The 23,390-nt window shown below is 39.0% G+C and overlaps 1 protein-coding gene across 1 annotated transcript; it reads right to left on the reverse strand.

Annotated features, from left to right (window-relative positions):
* Nucleotides 1-369: 369 nt before the first annotated feature.
* Nucleotides 370-15,538, reverse strand: LOC139728450 (uncharacterized). The gene is made up of 4 exons (XM_071639391.1): nt 15,095-15,538; nt 7,987-8,183; nt 6,701-6,803; nt 370-468 (listed from the first exon to the last, which is right to left on the reverse strand). The coding sequence occupies exons 1-4, from the start codon at nt 15,536-15,538 to the stop codon at nt 370-372; spliced, it is 843 nt and encodes a 280-aa protein (XP_071495492.1).
* Between the last annotated feature and the right edge of the window lie 7,852 nt (nt 15,539-23,390).

Genomic DNA, 23,390 nt, shown 5'->3' on the forward strand with positions numbered 1-23,390 from the left:
AAATGGTAATGAAAAAGATAAAATAAACAAACAAACAGACAAAAATATGGCTATTTGTATGTCTGTCATAGCTTTATCAAATTGGGGATATGCAAAGTAGGGGTCTGAGTTCAATATAAAAAAGGCTTTAAATTACGTGAAACAAACCCTCGAGAGGTGTTGATTACAATGAATTCGCTGGACTCTACTGTCGTAAGGTATTTCATGACACTGCATTGAGCGTTGGACTCTGTGCTGAGGAGGAACTGAACTAGAATTTTACAAAACATGATATTTATCAAGTTTTACATACATTCAATTAGTTTAAAAACAATTTAATCGATTTTGTTTTCATTCTATTGGTCATTTGTAGACTTTCATTAAAACAAATTAGGCCTGCACTGTTTCAGTGATCCTACCTGTACCCATAATTGTCAGCTCGATTGTTATTTCCATGTCGGCGCCTTCCTTGCCTTGTCGCAAAAGTCTCTGTGATTAGAACGATTAATAGAACACATAGGAAATAAAGAGAGCGAGAGATAGCATATATGCATATATATAGTTAATGTCCATTGTTTTCTGTCTGTCTATAATATGAACTCTACAAATGACAACTGCTTCTTGCTAGGATAGTCTCTTACACTTTCATATCCTTGGATTGTTTGTGAACGTTGGCTGATATGGCTCCTTGGTAAGAAAATTTGCGTGGCGCACTAGTTTAACAAAAGGGATGTTACAGTATTGGTTGAGATGAGAATTGAGATGAGACTTGAGCTCTTAACGTTTTGTGAGATACTAAGAAACCACTTTCATGATAATGCTAAAGAGCATATTATAATTCTAACGGCTAATTCAAAGTTTATTTGATGAAAATCGATTTTGAAATCGCTGAGATGTCCAGAAACAAATTAAAACAAAGCAATCCTAATCGCTTTGTTTTGGATATATCTTGACCATTTCGAAACCAATAACATTTTGATTAAATAAACGTTGAATTCCTCTTAGAATTACATATGTTCTTTCAAATTTTACAAGAGGTTTGTCATCATTTCATTTGAAAAGAAATAAGCTAACCCGAAGCCAGGTCTCAAGTGAGACTACACCATCCCTTTAAAGAACAAAATTAAAACAAATTTGTTTTCATAATCCCTCACCTTCAAAAAGTCCAAATATTTAGGAGATCATCGTAAAAAAAGAAAAAGACCTGATTTCCTTCTGCTGCTCTCGTAATTCAACTATAGGTTTAGGGTTTTGATCTAAATCAAAGGCTGTTTTAATTGGATGAGCGTTCGTTCTATCACAATTAGTGGAAATTACATTTGCTTGATAAGACTTTCGCCTGCTGGCTCTGCAGGCTTCTTTAGATCGAGCGTTGTGGGAAGAACTTCCCACGAGCCGACGCGACGCGTAGCTGGCGCACGTCGATCTGAGAGAATGGGATCGTATATTGAAGAAAGTGTGTATTGCCCCAGGTCTCGGTTGAAGGTTTTCTCTTGTTGTTTGCGAATGTGAATGGCTTCCCTTATCCAGCGTGAGGTTTTCCCAGAGTCTCTGGCTAGGATGGAACACTTCTTCCAGTTGATGTGGTGGTTTTCACTGGCCACATGTTCGCTGATGGCCGACTTGTGCATGTGGGAGGTGGTTTTTCCTTTCTTTTTCCTCTTGAGAAGTAGGATGCACTAACTGTGTCGAATTTTCTGGCTGTTTCTCCAATGTAGCTTCTTTCGCAGTTCCCACATGGAATCTAGTGAACTACCCCCGCTTGGTCATCGATGGGTCTTTTGTCTTTTGGGTGTACTAAGATGTTCCTGAGTTTCTTGTGTTGTCTGAATGCTGTGGAGATGTGGTATTTCTGGTAGATTCTTTGCAAAGCTTCCGAGGTACCCTTTACATATGGGATGGTTACCAACTTCCTCCTCTGGTTGGTTGGTTTGGTCTGTATGTTCTTCTTGGTTTGATTTTCCCCCTTTTTCTTTTGGTTTTCTTGAAGGACCAGCCAGGGTTTCCACATTTCCTGAGAAAGGACTGGAAGTATTCTTCCTCTGCGTTCAGGTCTGCCTCCTCAGTGACGATGCAGTGTGCTCTGTCCATGAGTATGCGGATAACCCCTAATTTTTGGTGGAGTGGATGGTGTGATTGGAAATTCAGGTACTGTCCTGTGTGTGTCTTTTTCCTGTAGACGACCATCTTGGTTGTGCCATCCGGTCTTTTGGTGATTTTCGTGTCCATGCGCAGGAAAGGGATGGAGTTATCAACCTCTCGCTCATGAGCGAATTTGATGCTGAAACTGCCTGTGTCGTCAACTTGGTCCAAGTGTGCCTTGAGTCTGTCGACAGTGTCCGCTTTTACTATGGCAATGATGTCATCCACATACCGTTTCCAAACTCTAGGTTTGATGTCGTCATGAGCGGAGGCGATGGCTTCTTCTTCCAAGTATTCCATGTAGATGTTTGCGACAATGGGTGACACAGGGCTGCCCATAGCTGCTCCGTATTTCTGGCGATATATCTTGCCGTCAAAGCTGAAGTAGGTGGTCGACAAGATAAATTCGAGGAGCTTTATGATGTCGTCCACTGTGAGGTTGGTCCTCTTGTGTAGTTCGGAGTCTTTTCGAAGTCTGTCCTTCACGATCTGGATGGATAGGTCGATTGGGGTGTTGGTGAAAAGGCTCACGACGTCGAACGAGACCAGAACTTCATGGTCCTCGAGTGTGATGTCTTTGAACTCTTCTGCCAAGTCCTTGGAATTGTGTACATGATGATCTGTCTTCCCTACCAACGGTGACAATATGTCTGCTAATGACCTTGAGGTATTGTACCAGATGGATCCAATATAATCTACTATGGGGCGGAGGGGGAAGCCTTCTTTGTGAGTCTTAGGAGTACAGTACAGACGTGGTACATTCTCAGCCGTGTGATAGAGGTAGTCATACTGTTGGGAAGTGATCTTTTTGTGAGCTTGAAGCGGTTTAAGCAGCGCTATTAACTTCCGTTTGTAAGAGGAAGTGGGGTCACAAGTTAATAATTCATACGTCTTTGCATCTGCCAACATGGAACTGACCTTGTCTTTGTAGTCTTGAGTGTCCATGATTACTGTAGCTTTCCCCTTATCTGCAGGAAGGATGGTAATTTCCTTGTTGGAAGCTAGTTCTGTCAAGGCTTTCTTTTCGGCTGCGCTGGTGTTCGCCTGAGGAGGCCTTGTATTCTTAAGTATTCCCATGACATCGTTTCTCAGAAGGTCGGCTTGGGGCTTCTTGAGAAATGCTGTGGCTTTGAATTGTTCCGTCGCCACAACAAATTCCTCGATTGGTAGAGTTTCGGGTGCAACTAGGTACAAACAGTCCACGAGTTCGACAGATACAACACGGCGCGTAATGTGTCGCTCTCGTGGGCCTTGATGGCTTAGTGTCGAACTCATGGGCTGTATGACTTGTGAGCTGTGTAACTCATGGCTGTATGACTTGTGAGCTGTATAACTCATGGGCTGTATGACTCGTGAGCTGTATGACTCATGGACCTGTTTTCAATGTCGAACTCGTGGGTTGTATGACTCGTGGATGTCGGTCTAGTGGGATGACCCCGAAGTATTCATCCCATACAAGCTCTGCTGGTATTGATCTTGTATTGTGTCAGATCTCTTCCTCCCTCCCCCTTCTCCTCCCTACCCCCTCCCTCCCTCTACCTCTCTCCTCTACTCCCCCCCCCCAACTCTGCCTTGCTACAATTTGTTTTCTTATTATGTTCTTGTGGTACTAGATCTTAGTACATAGCAGTGATCAGTATCACACAACTTGGAATGACTGTGTTATTTTAACGTATTTCTTTGTTTTGGCTACCACTTAAACAGCTCAAAATACATAAAGTTAGTCTGTTTGACAAAACAAAGTCTTTTCAAGTACTTTGCAGGCAATAAGGTGATGATGACACCCCCATAATCAAGGATAACTGCCTGCATTTATGTATTCATCTTATGAAGAACTGATCAACACTGCAAGATTTATTTAAAAAAAACCCCCAAAGGGCATGATTTTCAAAAGCGTCCCTTGAGAAGCTTTATAACCCTTGAATGTGTAATTTCTCATATGATGTAGGGGGAAATATCACCAAAAACACATTTATGATGTTAAACAGTCAAATAAGAAATATGACCTCCACTATAGGGCTCACACCTGTAAATAAAATGGACTGTCTCAGACCCCTTCACAAATTCGTACCAAAGATACCAAAATAAATGAAGAAAACAATTAATTAAAAATCAATGATGTAGTTTGGCAAAAAACTGAATAGCTGTAGATATTGAGTATGAATTCCTCTACAAACTGCATTTTGGTTGGAAGATGAAAGCTTTTCTGATGGAATTTGAGGGGACTATATTTCATTGTGTACGTGTACGGAAAATAGGTGATTTTTTGAGTGACAAGAACTCGTAGTCTGGCTTTGCGGACCCGTGGACAGAATTTGAGCATAAGAACCCACCCTGGAAATATGATGGATGAAAGGGTATATCTCACTTATCCAGGTTAGTGAAGATGAAACACCTCATTTCACCCAGCTATTTTACAGAATTTTTTGAAATTTGAATTTTAACACACGTCTCTATGGGGAATTATTTACCCGTGTGAGCCCTTTAGGGGCCATCTCACGATCTCACGCATGACACCCATTTTTCTCACGTCACAAACACACACACAAACACAAACACAAACACAAATAATTGACTTTGAAATGCCCGTACTATAAATTTGAACGCCCGCTATCATTAAAAGTCATAATCATTTCAGATCATAAGGGTCATATCTTCTTCATCTAATGATACCGATTCCCTGTTCATAGTTTTGATATTTAGAATAAAAACTTAATGATTAATTGAAAATTCCATGACAATCTAAATTGCCTTTACTATTAACTTTTTTGCTAAATCTATGATCATTTTCTTTAACTAGCCCAACATTTTGAAATTCTCTCGATAACAGTACGAAAGAAGCTATGAATTTAAACAAATTCACATTCAAATTGAAGATTTGTTTTCATAAATTCTTATATCGGAGATTGAGTTACATTTTAGTAAGCTTGAACTTATTGAGTTCTTTTTCTTATTCGTCTAACTCATTACTTTTTTAAACTCGATGATCCATCGCATCTTATACCTCGCCTGTGTTCGCATGGGTTTACGTCACGAGACCGACACCAATGAGTCATACAGCCTACGAGTCATACAGCTCACAAGTCATACAGCCCATGAGTTATACAGCTCACAAGTCATACAACCCATGAGTTATACAGCTCACAAGTCATACAGCCCATTAGTTCGACACTAAGCCAACAAGACCCACGAGACCGACACATTACGCGCCGTGTTGTATCTGTCGAACTCGTGGGCTGTTTTTACCTAGTGTCGAACTCATGGGCTTTATTTGCCTAGTGTCGACCTAATGGGCTATATGACTCGTGAGCTGTATGACTCATGGACCTGTTTTCAATGTCGAACTCGTTGGCTGTGTGACTCGTGGGTGTCGGTCTAGTGGGATGACCCCGTTGGCATTGACCTTTCACTCCTCTTCCTTCACTCCTTTTCCCTGCCATTCCTTTTCTCATGGTTCTTTTTTGTTTCTTCTTCTGAGATAATTCTTTCACTCTGTTTTTTCTCTATTTCCATCTCTTTAATCAGGAGGGCTTCGATTGTATAGGTACGTGTATCTTTTTTTAAAAAAATCTAAACAACTTGCTTTGTTAGTATTAGTGGTAACATTTGAGGGGGTCGGTGCAATATAGTGTTAACCCACACTTTTGTCAAAATTGAGTTACATGCATTTTCATAATTCTTATCCTTCACTCTAACGCCCGTGAAAATATTATATTTGAATTCAACCAATAAGATGGTAAAAAATGCATGTATTTATGTTTTATTAATGTACAATGTATATGAACTTTCCAAACATTCAACAGCGATTATCTCAAAATGACTATTGTGTGGGTTAGCACTATATTGCACCGACCCCCTCATTTTGTGTTCAATAAGTAGTTATATTGTATACGAGGAGACTGTAAAATACGAAACACTTTTCAGTATGTCTCCTCCATTTCCTGCAACTATAATTTTAATTCGTTATCACCAGAAAGTGATGCACAGGGTTCTTGATTTCACAGTATTTTTTCTTCGTTTAGATATTGTGTTATGTGTTTGCTTTTATATTGTGTTATTATTTGCATGTATAGCCTACATGTTTTGTAGTGTTTGAAATGAAATGAAATGAAATGAAATAAATGAGCAATCGGTTTAGAATAAATCGCAAATTTTGACAGATTAACGATCAAGTCTGTTTGAAAGTTGCCGTTGATATCACTGGCAACTCGTTTTCTTTTTTCCGTTTTGATTAGACAGGGTTCAGAGTGAATTTGGTCACTTCCGGAGAACACGAAGATGATAAAGTAAAATACGTTTAAAGTTAACGTATATGGAGAGGAGAGGTAAATCGTACAAACTCATATTATCAGCATCATACCCACACTGAATTCAGTTCAGCATCTCCAAAGCGATAGTAGATGAAAAACAATAAACCAAATAAACGTAGGAAGAAGCCGGAAAATCATTCTTAGTTCATGGAATTCCCTTGCATAATGTTGCACCACAATAATAAGATTGTCACTAAAACGACTGCCTTTTCGCTCTTTCTTGTCAGTTCGAAATCTATTTACTACATGAATATGAAGATTTGTCTTACCAATTGGATTTTTTCCGAGGTTCGCAGAAATATTTGGAGGACATCTTCTATGCTTTTGTTGCGGATATCCATTTCATTCACGTGTGTAAGAATGTCAGATTTCCTGTGAAGAGAAAATGAACTTGGTTTTATCGTCCTTAACGTCATCATTACGACATATCCACATTACAGACATTGGCGAATTTCAATCGTGATTGTAATGTTGATAAAGGTGTGACTGGCATGCTTGATACCGTTTGCTGACTACTGCTAGTCACATGCATGGGGCGAACCACGAGGGGTCGGCATCATGCGACTGTTTTCTTGCGTGGGTGGGTATAGAGACCACTTCATCGGGTTATAGCACCATTACAGAACTTTTCGAGTTCGGTGGTGAGCACCTGAGATCTATTATGGATAACTCACACACGGGACGTTATTTCTTTTTTTTTTTTTGCCTCTTAGGCCTACTAGGTGATTGTGGTGCCGGTGATTTTGGTGTAGCGCTGATCTATCGTTATGATCCTGGTGATGATGGTTTATGATAAGAGCAGATGATGATGATGACTATTGAGCATGAATATTGTATCTATGGAAGTGATGATGACTCATGATAAAGATGATGGTGCTAACGAGTGTGAGGGTATGAAGATCGTGTATTGCGGCTGATGGTGCCCTAAAGTAATAGTAAATAGTAATAGTAAATGATAAATCAAATTAAGTTTAATTCACTTTCAACTGAGCACAACTGATAACTAATTATGCGAATGAGATAATAATACCATAAATTTCTATTCGTTTTTAACAAATACTCCATGCTTGCCATGAAAATGAAAGACAAGTTTGTTACAATATAATGTTCAGCAAAATATTGAACAATTAAAGAAAATCACATTGTGTATACGTTTGTTAATGAAATACTTAGCTACAAGATAATCTTTAAGATGGTGAATAATAACATAAGGTTGATATGCAAGCCAAGCATTACTGCCATACAGCTGATATTACAACTGCTAGTACCGAAATTCCAATAATAATACTATACGTTTTCCTTTTGCTATAACACAATTTATTGTTCCTATTATACTGCTACTTTTCCTGAAGTGTCGCATGGGCTGTTGCTTCTTCATGTAAGCCTACGGATGATTTTATGAACCTCCTTCTTGGATTAATTTAAGCCACCAATTGTCCCAGTGAGAGAGGAGACACTATGAAGCAGGTAATATGGACATTTTCGGTCACTACAGGCCTCTGAAAAGATAAGTGGACAATGTGAATCAAAGTTGGTAAACTTATAGCACGCTTACAAAAGACAGGCCTTGTCAGCAATCGAGTCCTGGAAAACGCGAGCGATGCAATAGCCACGACCCTCATTGTGGTGGCAAATGTGCATCCCTAGACGGCAGGGAGAGTCCCTGTTGGTGGGGTGAGCCACGAAGACATTATTGCCGAGAGAATCAAATGTCGTCACATCGTGGTCATCCTCTACCTCGTCAATGGAATGCTAGAGATGTAAGCAGGGAGAGAGAGAGAGAAAGAAAGAGAGAGAGAGAGATAATAGGGGAAAGTTACGACGACGGTAAGACAGTGAGACAGAGAAATGTAATACTGGTCAACACTCCAACCTCTTACCTCAATAATTTCTAGTGTAGCGCCGTTTACGCAGTACGTCTATAATTTTCCTATTCAGTCACGTAAGGTCAAGGGTTAGCTCAGAGATCAAACTTTCTTTATTTTTACTCTTTATCTTTAGTGATATGTTTGTAGGATGCGTTTGACAAGCTAGGGCAGGATAGGTCAGGGTAGGATGTTTGTACGATGTTGAGTCATGTAAGCCCCACTAACCCCCCCCCCCCCCCAATATGTGGCACCGAGTACCTTGTCCTCTAAAGTATGCGGAAGTACAGACATTAATGTTGCACCTTTGACAGTGTACGTGCTTGATTGATAATTGATGATACCTTATTCTATCACTTACAAGGCAGGCTCTCTTCTGTCACTTTTTTAAATCTAGTATTTGTCGACGATTTCTATAAAATGCAGACAATAATATATACACCAATATCCTCCGTAACCACGTCTGGAAACCTTTCGTACACAGTTAAAGTCTTGCAAAATATGTGTTGCAAATAGTATTTAAGACACTGTACCATTGCTGAAAACAGGGCGAAGCCAAAGTGGGTCAAAGTAGGCATTATGTGACTTACACTTCTTCAATTTTTTCATGTCTGGTAGAAAAATGACACCCCGAAAAACACTCCATGGCAATACTCCTATGTAATTACTTTGTTTAATTTGATTAGTTTAATTAGTTTGATTAAAAATAGAGCGCTAAAAGCGAGTATTTCCATGAATGCCAAATTTCTACGCGACGCAGGGAATCACTGTCTCTTAGAGTCACACAGATATTTCTAATAAGTCAATTAACGACTGTAATTGGTTTTAAAGGTACGGCAAACTTTACCGTCGTAGATTATTTCAAATGAAAACGCAACGCATAAAAAGGTCTAAACAATATGCTGAACTCTATTGATGCCTAGTCTATATATAACTAAATCATTAAATGGTCTACTTCATGAAAAGGATTTAAAAATGTTTTTCCTGCACCTTGTTTTGCCGACTAATAAAACTCATCCAGATCATCTTTATTCATATTCCACTTGTGATATCATCCTCATGTAATAATAACATAGTTACTCTCTAAAGCATTAAACGTTCTTTTTCATGCAAATGTTTTTGACAAAATTTTTCGACAATGAGTGGTAAGGCACATAACTGTGTTTAATGTTCATTTCGAGTGTTACAGGCGGATGATGCCAGTTAAGTTAATTATGATTCTAACTTGTTAAAAGGTACGTAAGGCAACCTTTATCGTCAAAGATCATTTAGATGATAAAAGATGATATGGAGGAGTTTTTAAAAGAAAGAAAAATAGAAAATGTTTAAAGATATATGATGCATATTTTCATGAAGTATTAAGTGATTTGGTTGTGTACAGACCAAAAGGCATCAAAATTACAAGAGGTCAACATTCGTTTGGATTGCAGGACGGACCGTTTAATGATGCGCTTTTGGAGGATTCGTATCATGAAATTGCTGTGCTTGCTGTTAATTCAGATTCATTATCAGCATGATCAAACCCCCAAGAGTCGTAGCTTCAAAATGATAGCAACTTTCGATGCCACATTTTGCCACTCTTTAAGTTAGAGTTGATTCTGTACCCCATGTTCATAACAGTATGTAATGTATTTTTTGTCCTGTTACCACTTTAAAAATAAACGCTGTCCTGTAGAAGGCGTTCTCTAATTTTGACGTCCACTTGGCCCCTATGATACCCCGCAGTACTAGTCCAGTCAAAATAGGGTTTGACCCACCACTAATTGCAAAATCCAGTGGGGCAAAGTGGCTAAATTTGCATAATATGCAATTTAGCTCCCATAATGATAAAAATTCAGTGTTTCCAGGAAAACTAGGCTTCTAGGTTTCACATTGGAACACCGAAAGTGTTGAAACCTATGTTTACAATGTCAGTTAGTGCGAGAAAACATTTCTATGTACATAATCTGGGCCTCATTTGCATAATATGCAAATTAGCTCCCATAATAATAAAGATATAGTCTTTACAGGAAAACTATGCTTCTAGGTTTCACATTGGAACTCCGAAAGTGTTGAAACCAATGTTTACAATGTCAGTTAGTGCCATGCAAACATTTCCATGTACACAATCTGGGCCTCATTTGCATCATATGCAAATTAGCTCCCATAATGATAAAAATTCAGTGTTTCCAGGAAAACTATGCTTCTAGGTTTCAGATTGGAACATCGAAAGAGTTGAAACCTATGTTTACAATGTCAGTTAGTGCGATGCAAACATTTCCATGTACATAATCTGGGCCTCATTTGCATAATATGCAAATTAGTTTCCATAATGATAAAAATACAGTCTTTCCAGGAAAACTATGCTTCTAGGTTTCAGATTGGAACTCCGAAAGTGTTGAAACCAATGATTACAATGTCAGTTAGTGCCATGCAAACATTTCCATGTACACAATCTGGGCCTCATTTGCATAATATGCAAATTAGCTCCCATAATGATAAAAATTCAGTGTTTCCAGGAAAACTATGCTTCTAGGTTTCAGATTGGAACATCGAAAGTGTTGAAACCTATGTTTACAATGTCAGTTAGTACAATGCAAACATTTCCATGCACATAATGTGGGTCTCATTTGCATAGTATGCAAATTAGCTCCCATAATGATAAAGATTAAATTGCATTGACAGCGGAGACATTTTTCTACAATGCGTATATCTTTAAAAGGTGATGCACAGTCAAAGCGACTCGCCGGAGGTGTACCCGAATTTATCCCTACACCCTCACGGCCTGTACAAAACATAATCATACACACGTGAATACAGCTGTTTGAAGCGGCAAAACCTCTCTAACGTCTTTTTCGTTTCATTTCCATTAAAATTGAATGGAAGTTAAAGAAAAATTATTGTTCTACAATATCTATGAGGTGAAAATGGTTCACATACGAAGGCAACCACGTGAAGGGTGCCTAAAATTACCCCACCAAAAGGCAGTCTAAGAAATGCAATAATCATGTACCAACGCAAATACATAATTATGTCTATGGGTACATGCCTTAAAAAGTCCTTCTGGTCCTCTAGCAAAGAAACTTTTATTTAATGAAATTAATTCAGTGGGGTTAGCAGAAGATATATTGCTCTGCATCATTCGAAGGGAGCCTACTAGTATAGGAAGTGCCCACATTATTGCCTCCATACAAACCATGACCCGTATACCAACGCAATTACAGTCATTCCAAAAGTGCATGTCTCAAAAAAGGTCGTTCCTTGAGTTTTATGACTATTACTTGAGTTGTATGACTATGTATCATTAATGTCAGGTGCTACAATCATTGTACATTCTTTTCATCCTCATAGTTTTACGCACCTCATTTTCTGTTGCAAAAAAAAAAGTGATGTCTATATGTTCTTGTCGAAAATGAAATAAAAATTGAATCAAATTGTATTGAATTGAATTCCTGCCATATAAGATACTTTTATTTCTATAAAAATTGCCGGGGTAAAGATAAAATAACAACATTGATCTACAATATCTAATACAGTCCAAAGGGTTCACTTGCAGAGACCACCTTGTGGGAGGTGCTCAAAGTAACCCCATGCTTCCTAAAGGCAATGAAAAACATGCAGTGTATACAACCGCGAAAAATGTTCATGGGTACATGCCTCTGAAAAGTTCTTCCGTCTGTCTAGCACATACGCTTTTATTTTCGTAAAATGCAATCAAGGTAATATAGGAGATGTTGCTTTACAATATCTATTTTGTCTGAAAGGTGGACATTCAAAGGCAAGCCCTTGGGAAGTGCCCAGATCACCCCTACCCTGACCGTCGTGGTCCCAAAACAGGTTAACAAAACATGCATTATATGCCAAAGCAAACTCAGTTGTACATGCATGTAGAAACTCGTTTTGCCGGTTGGTAAATAAAGACACTTTACTTTTCATGATTTTTAAATGGTAGAGACACTGCTTTACAATAATCATATGGTCAAAGGGGTGCACATTCAAAGGCTACCAAGTGGGATGTGTTCAAAATCATCCAACCCCCAGGGCTATAGGAAACATGCACTACCATATAGCACGAATATGTTCCATTTTTTCATGCCTTCACATAGTCGTTACGGTTGTACAGCAATTGCCCTTTTGTTTTCAAGAAATGGAATATAATTACAAGAAGAAAAATTGCTCTACACTAACTATATAGTTAAAAGGGTGAAAATTCAAAAGCAATCCCTTGGGAAGTGTCCAAAATTACACCTCCGCTCAATCCCCGTAATTACAACACTAGGATACTATGAACGCAAATACCGACGTTCTTTCGTGCATGGTTTTAGAAGTAGTTCCGGCAATACCGCCTCACACTTTTATATCAATGAATGTCGTGGAAATGATAGAAGAAGCATTGCTTCACAATTCTATTCAGTGAGAGGATGCACATTAAATGCCAATCCTGTGGGATGTGCTCCAAAGTACACCACCCTCATGGCAATTATAGAAAACATTGAATATCATTAACGCGAATATACTATATGTTCCAAACGTACATGTTTTCAAACTTCAAGGGCAGTACATCAAGGGCAGTTTTGTTTTCAAAAAATACATTGTAGTTACAGTAGTAGAGGAGACATTGCTCTACAATATCCATATTGTCAAAAGGGTGAACATTAAATGACAATCTCTGGGGAATGGTTTAAAGTTACACCTATGCTCACGCTCAAAACACAGATATTAGCAACGCAAACACCGTTGTTCTAGCGTGGATGGTTTTAAAAGTAGTCCCGGCAATACAGCAAATACACTTTTTATCGATGAAAAGTCATGGAAATGATAGAAGAGACGTAACTTTACAAGATCTACACAGTGAAGAGGATGCACATCAAATGGCAACCCTGTGGGATGTGCCAAAAGATATCATATTCCACCCTCACGGCAATATAGAAAACATAGTATCATATAACGCGAATATATATATGTTCCAAACGTACAAGTTTTCAAAATTCCATTATGCCGTATAGCAAAGGCACTTTTGTTTCCAAAAATACAACTAATTAATAGAGGAGACAGTGCTCTACAATAACTATATTGTCAAGAGGGTGAACATTCAAAAGTAATCCCTCGGAAAGTGTCCAACTTCATACCTACGCTCACGCTCCCTTATTGCAAAACACAGATATTACCAATGGAAATACCGTTGTTCTAGCGTGAATGGTGGTAAAAGTAGTCCCGGCAACACAGCAAATACAATTTTCATCGATGACAAGTAATGGAAATGATAGAAGAGACTTAACTTTACAAGATCTATCCAGTGAAGAGGGTGCGCATTAAACGACAACCTTGTGGGATGTGTCAAAAAATATTCCACCCTCACGGCAATATATAGAAAACATATAATGTCATATAACTCGAATACATATATATTCTAAACGTACACGTTTTCGAAATTCCATTATGCCGTATAGCAAAGGCACTTTTGTTTCTAAAAAATGCAACTAATTAATAGAAGAAATATTGCTCTACAATAACTACATTGTCAAAAAGGTGAACATTCAAAGGTAATCTCCGGGGAGGTGTCTAAATTTACACCTGCGCTCACGCCCTTTATTACAAAATATGGATATTAGCAACGCAAATACAGTTCTAGCGTGAATGGTTTTAAAAGTAGGTCCGGCAATATAGCAAATACACTCTTATATAAATGAAAAGTCATGAAAATGATAGAAGAAGATTTGCTTTACAAGATCTACACAATAAAGAGGGTGCTTATTGAAGGGCGATCCTGTGGCGTGTGCCCCTAAAATACCCGTTATCCTCTTGGCAATATAGAACACATATAATATCATATAACGCGATATGTTCCAAAAGTACATGCTGTCAAAATTCGATCGTGCCTTACAGCAGGGGTACTTTTGTTTCCAAGAAATGCAATGTAATCAATACAGGAGACATTGCTTTACAATGCTTATATAGTAAAAAGGGGTGCACATTTAAAGCGGCCCCTTGGGAGGCACCCAAAGTTACCCCCTCCAATCCTGCGTCCCCATCTGCAAAACGTGCATTGTGCCAACTTGAGTACTGTTGTTATGAATGTACTCTTACAATTACCGCTAATTTACATTTTATGTACATTATTTTTGTATGACCAATTCGAAAAGGTATCCATCGTGTTCATTGACCTACAAACTATAAGTTTATACATTTAAATCTTTAAAATTGGATAACGGGAAGGTGAGACCAGTCAATTTTCTCTCATTACAAGTGCCAATTCACATATTATGCAGATTTTACTATTTTGCCCCACTGGATTTTTTGGGACTTTTAGTATGGTGTTCAGGAGGCCTCAACGACTTGCACTGCAGTGAAATTCCTACTGTTGCAATTAGTGGTGGGTTACCCCCTAAAAAGCGCTAGATTGACTGGACTATACAGGGGTTCTCCCAGCACTGGCTCTACAGTCAATAAGACAGCAAATTTGGGTGAGTTCCAAAACTGGAAGCCTTCTTGTAGTCGTACATGTATTTACTCATTTGCTTGTCTTGTATTACGTCGTGCCATGTGACAAAAATTATTTCATTGCTTCGTGCAAACAATTAGAAAAAAAAAAGCTTTGAAATTATGCAGTTTTCTTAGTTTATGCTCTTTGTCCAATTTAATGAAACTTCTACCGTTCTGACTGTTTGGTTGCTGACTACACAATGTATCAAAATAACGTAGCCTTACACTAAGAGAGATAGAGAGAGAGAGAGAGAGAGGGGGAGAGAGAGAGAGGGAGAGAGAGAGAGAGAGGGAGAGAGAGAGAGAGAGAGAGAGAGGGAGAGACAGATTGTGTACCTGGTGTGACAGCACACACCCAACAATGGTGTGACCAACAGTTTCAGCGGCGTGAGTGAAGACTTCCTTCAAGTTGTGCGCGTACTGTTTCATCTCGTTCCCAGCCATCAAAATGGCACCCACAACGCCATCTGCTTCATCTTCTGGAACGTTGGTCTTACAGACATCTAGGAATGTTTCCTCTCTCGTTTGGTCAACAGGAGGACTGTCTTGCTTGGGTCTCGACTGTTGGCGCAATGAAGTCTTCCTCCCTCGGCGCTGCCCATGGCGTTTCTTCTGGCTTCGACGGTAGTGGGGGGTGCCTGTCTGGAGGTGCAAAGAGGACTCAAGCTGCACTGCCATCTCGGTCGCTTCGGAGAGCTGTCTTTTGATCTGGGGTTCTGGCTTTCCTGGATCACTTCTGCTGGAACGCTTTGAGGCTGTTCTCTGATGTGGACTCGCCATATTGAAACACGATTACGGGGTCACCGAGATATGCAGTGGTAGAGGAAAACTATCAACGATGAGAAAATGAGAACTTTGAGTGTAGCTAATCACCTTCTACGTGCCTCAAAATAATCAAAAAGTAATGATTCAGTCACTCTGTACGATTACGTCGTAAAAAATAAAAAAAAAACTGTTTTGAGATCTCTGCAATTCTGACTGCAGCTTTATTCTCGACACTGTCCAATAACGAATAATGGATTGTACGAATACGTCCAGTTGTTGGTTGAGCCCACTTATCGCAGTTACAGACTGTTGACAACACAACAGCACGCTGGCTTATAAACGGATCTGATCATAATCACCCGCTCACCCTCTCCGCGCCACAATTCCGTTTTTCTTTAGGAGGCGAGATATTTTCCTATTGGTCTATATGGCGCGCTACATGGACAGAGCATATTACACTTTCTCCCTTAATAATTACCATCGTGCTTTTGCTTTCGATTGGTCTTACATCCTGTAAATCTCTACACAGAATTTATAAGCAGCAGCATGAGTGCATATACAACTTATTGACATGATTGCTGGCAAAATTTCTGTCTGCGGACTCTTGATCTTCTGACACAAGCCCCCCCCCTCCTGCTGAGCACTTCAATCTGAATGTGTCATGATGTATAATGATAGGCCAGCAGACACAGAGCTGACGAAACGAACTGTTCACGCTGTTTAAGTGTCCGCATAGGGCAGTTCATCAAACTTTAGCTACTTATCTTCGTATCCGGAGTGCAACGAAACGACACTGAATGAGAAGCATAATTTGCATCATGTTCTCTACATACAAATACATGTACTATCAAAGGGGACAGGGAACCTATCACACCAGTTTGATTATGACACTCGAGTTATATCTATCTATTATTTTGCGACACTTCCGCTTGCAGCTTCTTCTATTCATAACCATACAAAATTTTCCTTTTGCGTTCTTTGAATTCTTTCAACATAAGTTGATGACAATGTCAGTACCGGTGGTCATTGAAAGTCATGTACTGCATAACATTGCAATCCATGGTAGCTTCGGAAACAACCTTTGAAGTCCTACAAAATAAATGGGCCACGCGTAGAAATTCTCAGAAGCATACCATTTTGGAAACATAAACTTGGACACAAAAAATGTTTCTCTAATTTTTGTACATTCTTCTTGTCTTATGAATTAGGTATTTACATCCCTATAGTCTTGAGCAAAGTCATCGAAAGTGACATCTTTTGAGAGAGAGAGAGAGAGAGAGAGAGAGAGAAACTGATGTTATACCACCTGACCACAAAGTGCAAAAAAAAAACCCCAAACAAACAAAAATTAAAAACATATCGCAGGCGCAGAAAGTGAATTTTACCATCATCTTGTGGGAAACTATAGTTATGCTAAGCTTAGTTTAGTGAAATTCTTGTGAGAAAATGGAGAAATCAAGCACTGAAAATTGAATAATGTTCCAAGAGGTGCTAGATCCAGCAGGATCCAATCAGAAGCCCGTGTGAGTGCTTGACCGCACTTTGACGCCAGGTCGACCAGCTTACATTCCTGTGTGGCTTTCCAGATAACCTGCATATCACATGATTATTGGCTGTGAATTTGTTTGGAGAAATAAAAGGAAATGTGTAGAGATGACAAATCATCCTAGATAGACAGCCGAAGTCACAGAAATAGTAACGAAACCAACATTTCTGTGTTGTACATCACCGTACTAAGATTTTTATTCCAAAAGGTGGTAAGTTGGCGCACCTCACCCCACCCCCCAAAAAAAGAGGAATTTTTAAAAAATCAGCGAAGACAGGTAGATTTTTTTTTTCCGAGGCACATTTTTAAATCCCATCATGGGGTATCATTACAGGATATGAAGACATTGCTTGAAAATTCCTTTATTGAAGCATGTTTTGGAAAGGAACTCTTCATAGACAAGGTGGTGTGTGTCAAAACCTTTATTAAATCTAAAGAGAGGAAATTGTACTGTAGACGCAATTTTGTCGACGAAATGACTGATTTCGTTACGAAATAGGCCATGCGACACTTGGCGCCCCATACAAAACTACATTACTGTATCCTTGTAATTTGTATCCCTTGTATCCTTGATAATCCGAGTACTGCAGAGGGATCCATCGATGAACCTGTTTCACTGCCATGCAGTCACACATGAAAAGATGTGTTGTTGTTGTTGTTGTTTTGTGTTTAGTGGCGTTTTTCATTCTCTTTAGAATATTTACGCCAAACACTATTCTATAAATTTCATTTCCTTTTATCATTTAAAAAAAAAAAAATATTGTAATGAGTGTCCTTAGTCAGCTGTCGGTACGTCTATTTGCCTGCTTAAAGTATCATATCTGCTTGCTAATCCGGCTCATTGTCTGGATCAGACTTCTCAGCCGTTATTAACGGCCTAGGCCCCTCCGATATGCAGGCAGTAGAGTCCGATGCTTACCAGCACAGGAACCTCAATTGGTCCGATTCAAAGCCAAACAAAACAGACAGGCAATATTGATAAGATGCAATATGTGATCACATATACATTTTTGAGTAAAGTAAGCAATCTCTGGGCTGTGGTGCGCATGAATTGCCTCTTCAGAATACCTCGAGGCAGAGTTAGTGCAAACTATGTACACTCATAACATGCATGAAAGTTTATCTAAAATCGTTGTGATCTTTACACATATAACACAAGAGCTCTTTGGTATACTGGGTTAGTTGAAATTAGTAAGCCTTGAATGCTGTTCTCATGAATTTTTGTTTCAGCTAACTTCATAGCTCTGGGTATGATATATCTGGGGCAGAACATGAGAAAATGATCAACTGTTTCTGGGACGTTACAATATTCACACATACTAAAAACAAAACATAACGATGACTCGGACAAAATGACAATGTTTATTGTGTTCACACAAGAATTCTATGTAAGCTGAAATTTTATATAGAAGAAGAAGGTAAGAACAAAATTTGATGATGAAGCCGACAAAATGACAATGTCTATTGTGTTCGCACATGTCATTTTATATTTAGCAGACAAAATGTTTCACTGAGCAGCGGCTGCAATTTCTTTCGTTCTGAAGCGATCGCCAATTGGATCAAAAGAAGGCGCCAACGGTTCCGAACATAAGGGGGGGGGGGGGCGCCGAAAAAAATCAAGAAGAACAAAACGTAATGATGACGTGGAAATATACAAATTTCGGCTCACTCGCTCGTACTAATTTAGAGTATTTCTTCAAGCATTCAGTTTGTTGGTAAAAATCGTTATCTATAAGGCCGTCACTATATCTTGATTAGAATTGTAAGATTTGATAAGCAAAAAATGACAAGAGTGCCATGTTTTGTAAGCTGAAATACAAAAAATTTCGGCTCGCTCGCTGCGCTCGCTCGCCAAAATTTATCAAAACAAAAAGGAGATAAGAACAAAACGTGATGATGATGACGCGGAAATATACAAATTTCGCGTCACTCGCTCGTACTAATTTAGAGTATTTCTTCAATTCCTTAGTTTGTTGGTAAAACTCGTTATCTATAAGGCCGTCACTATACATTGTGTCTTGATTAGAATTGTAAGATTTGATAAGCAAAAAATGACAAGAGTTCCGTGTTTTGTAAGCTGAAATACAAAAATTTTCGGCTCGCTCGCTGCTCTCGCTCGCCAAAATTTATCAAAATTAAAAAGGAGATAAGAACAAAACGTCATGATGACGCGGAAATATACAAATTTCAGCTCACTCGCGCGTACATGGGGGGGGGGGGGGGCATTTCATGAAGCAATTTGTCAGATATTTCGTCTGACAAACTGTTAAAAGCTACTGAAATCCTTGCTTCTGATTGGCTGAAAGCAAATTTTGTGCAACCCGACACATGTTGGTTTATTTGAAACAAATCGTCATTTAAACCTAAGTTCCCCATCCTGAGGCGATGTACAATTGTCTCAGCTCTTCTGTTATTCAAATTCTTGCAGGATTCATTGCTGGCAAAGCTGATATCGTACCAACTCCAAGATATCCGGTAGAGCTGGTTTCACCGTACAGCAAGTTCAAACTGGTATAACAGAACTGCAATATGCGTTGTTTATCAGCAGAGTATAGTTGGGTTTAGATTTTGCCATTGACGAAAACCTGAAATAGGGTAAAACCATCAATTATTATTAATTTCTCACCATTCTGGCGAGCATTTTGGCGGCTATCTTGAATATCTCCAAACTCTCAATGATGCAAGGGTTACATCGTTCAGATTCGCATTCAGCACAGTGATCGAAATAGGGTAGAATCATCAATAAAACTTTTCTCAATTTCGAACCATTAATATTGAAATACGTGGAAATTTCCGGTTTTGAAATCGGAATAGAATAGAACCATCAACTGTTCTCAATTTTGAACCATTGAGAATAAAATAGTAGTACGTGGGAATTTCCGATTTTGGCGGCAATTTTGGCGGCCATCTTGAATATCTCAAAATCCTCAAGGATTCAAGAATTGCATCATCCAGATTTGGATTCAGCACCCTCGAAATAGGGTAAAACCATCAATTGTTTGCAATTTCTCACCATTTAGAAGGAAATACATGGTAGTTTCCGGTTTGGGAGGCCATTTTGGCGGCCATCTTAAATATATCAAAACCCTCAAGGATGCAAGAGTTGCATCATCCATATTCGGATTCAGCACCCTTGAAATAGGGTAGAAGTATCAACTGCTTTCAATTACTCATCATTTAGAAGGAAGTACATGGGAATTTCCGGTTTGGGCGGCCATTTTGGCGGCCATCTTGAATATCTCAAAACCCTCAAGGATGCAAGAGTTGCATCATCCAGATTCGGATTCAGCACCCTCGAAGTAGGGTAAAACCATCAATTGTTTTCAATTCCTCACCATTTAGAAGGAAATACATGGTATTTTCCGGTTTGGGCGGCCATTTTGGCGGCCATCTTAAATATCTCAAAACCCTCAAGGGTGCAAGAGTTGCATCATCCAGATTCGGATTCAGCACCCCCGAATTAGGGTAAGTCCATCAAAAAACATTGGGTGGACGGTAAAGCAATGTTAGGCCCAAAAAGTGTATTTGGCACCAAGACTAGTTGTCGGTCTTTGACACACACTCTTTTAATTGTGTCGACACACACGGAGGCTTCCACGTCCAGAAAGGCATGTTAGGAGGTATTATACACAATTCAACATGTGGATCTAAAAATTCAAATGAGTTTTAAGTCGTTTGTCCGAAAGGTTCTTTTGAAGCAGTGTTTTTTACAAAATTCAAATTGCCAACAATTTTTAAGTCCTTCTTTCATAGGATGATTGGGAGTATTGTCAATACGTGCTTTCAGTCTAGCCGAGAGCATCTCTCGACGTAACTCTAGGGGCATTTCTCCGAATTCCACTTAGAGGATCCTTAGGGCTGTCCTTTTTTTCTTTTTTTTTTTGCGTTTGCCCAAATAATTAAAGCCTGATATTGTGTGGAGTTTAAAACATTCTTGACACTCATAGTAGCAGAATCATAAGCCTCACAAGCATAATCTATCATGGAGCGTATTAAAGATCTGTATAATACGCCTAACAATTCTTGTATGCTTTGACAAAAAATTGTATGAGCTATAACTTTCAGTATGTTCAACCATTTCTTACATCGCTGAACTACGTCTTGCAAGTGTGGTCTTCAAGTTATCCTCCTATCAAATATCACTCCGAAATATTTATACTGAGGAGCAAATTTCAGCTCATTTTTTCTCCAACAATAGACGAACGCGCTCATCTTTGTTTTCACGAGAGAAAAGAACAGAAGTGATCTTCAACGGTGATATTTTTAGTCCCCGTGAAGTGAACCATTCATTCAAAACGTCTAAGTATATTTGAATTTGGACAGTCATTTCTCTAATATCATTTCCTGATGTCCAGATATAACGCAATCATTCTGAACATTATTCGTTCTGCTTACAGGTACATTAGAAATCATCAGCTCTACCTTAGCCTCTTGTCAAGGCCCTCTCGCTGTCATGGGCGAGCGAAGCGAGCCCAGCCGAGCGCGACTACCGCACTCAGCTGGGCTCTCTTCACCATAGTCAAGGGCCTTGACAAAAGGCTAGCTCTACCTATTCCAGTACAATATTATAGTATACTCGTATTTACACAAAAGAGAGCTCATTTGACTCTTTGATCACTTTAAGCCGCTTTTGTGCGACGTACTGCCTTAACAACTGGAACTTTCTGACCATGTGCTATAATATGGAAATATAATCCCTCAAACCACGGGAGTATAGTCAATGTATGCTGGACTGTTGCACTATAGTGTAAATGATGCCATCTAAGAATCCTTATCTTCCGATTGTTGTTGTTGTTGTTGTTTTGCAATCAGAACTATATGAAGAGTTTGTTCGCAAAAACCGATAAGTCCATATTTGCCAAATGGAGATATTTACGATTAAAGGTCAGGAAAAATAAAGAGAAAAATAAGAAAATATTTGCTTCCTTTGACCATAACTTCAAAAATGTACCTTTATGTAGGGACCAATATGTCATTTAAACGGTATTATTTTGTACTTTATAACCGAGACCGTACTTCAAAATCTTCAAAAATGGACTTGTCGGTTTTTGCAAACAAACTCTTCATATTTTTACCATAATTTCAGTTTCGGGGTGCGAGCAGTGATAAGAACGCAAAATTACGTTGCAAAGTTTTGCTCTCGAATTAATGATTGTTCGTTGTTGCTTTTTATTCTTTCGTCGAGTCTGTTAAAAGTATCTGTTAATGGCAGTTCGTCGCTGCTTGATCCACGGCAAACATGAAGTACTTTTGATTGCCTGAAATGTAAATATGAAGCGAGATCAGGAAGTTGACAGCAGGATATAGACAAGCGAAGAGAAAGATGGGACGTGTTGGTACGGTGGGTTAAAGGAGCAGATGAATATAGTTTACAAACATACTTTGCCTTGAGAATTTCTGGCTTACTGTGGGCAGAGGTACTCCAAGAGAACTATTCACTGAGGGGTGCAGCCCTGAAGTGAATAGTTCTTTTGGAATCACCGAGGCCTATAGTTTTAACCAGAATCTCGAAATAAGATAAAGTATATTTGATTTATATTTTCCACCGAAAATTTTAAACAAAAGAATGGGGTGAAAAATGCGAAGTGAGAAGTCGCCCATTGTGTAGCCTTTTGCAAAGGCAGCATAAAATTATTATGATAATTATTTTGTGGCTCGCTGTGTGCGAGTCCATTGCGAGATGCCTTGGCAAAAGGCTACGTGTTGTGAAGAGACCATACACTGACCCTGAAGAAGAAACGCACAATGTCAGAACTACTTTGTGATGACATTGTTTTGTCCGAAAATGTTACGTTTCGTAGAATGACGGCACGAAGAAGTGCGCAATGTCAGAATCGCACTGTGACGTCACAATTGTGTTGACAGAAATTGTTACATTCTACTGATACGAGGCAGCGCGCAATATCAAAATGTCACAAATTGTTAGATTTTCACATAGTGATGGTACATGTCAGAATTGCTTTGTGATGTCATAAGGGATTTGTTTAAAAAATTAACATTTCATCAAGTGATGATGGTACGACGCAGTGCGCGATGTCAGAATTTATTGTGATGTCACAACAATTTTGTTAAAAATAATAATTGTTACATTTTACAGAGTGATGGTGCAAATGTGCTTTGTCACATAACTTTGCAAATAGTACTTCATGGAGTGTCAAAGATGCCAACATTCTGAAATACAGTTGCTGAAAATACCTACAATCAGGGAGGTGGGAAGAGCCCACATACCTGCTATAATCAGCTCTTTAAACCAATCACAAGAGGAAAAAATTTTGATCCAAAAGGTCAGAGTTCGCCTTCCTAAAAATGTTAGGTCATACA

Source organism: Diadema antillarum, unplaced genomic scaffold (assembly GCF_040938485.1).
Source record: "Diadema antillarum isolate AM-2024a unplaced genomic scaffold, OU_Dant_1.0 seq00000180_RagTag, whole genome shotgun sequence".
NCBI lineage: Eukaryota > Metazoa > Echinodermata > Echinoidea > Diadematoida > Diadematidae > Diadema > Diadema antillarum.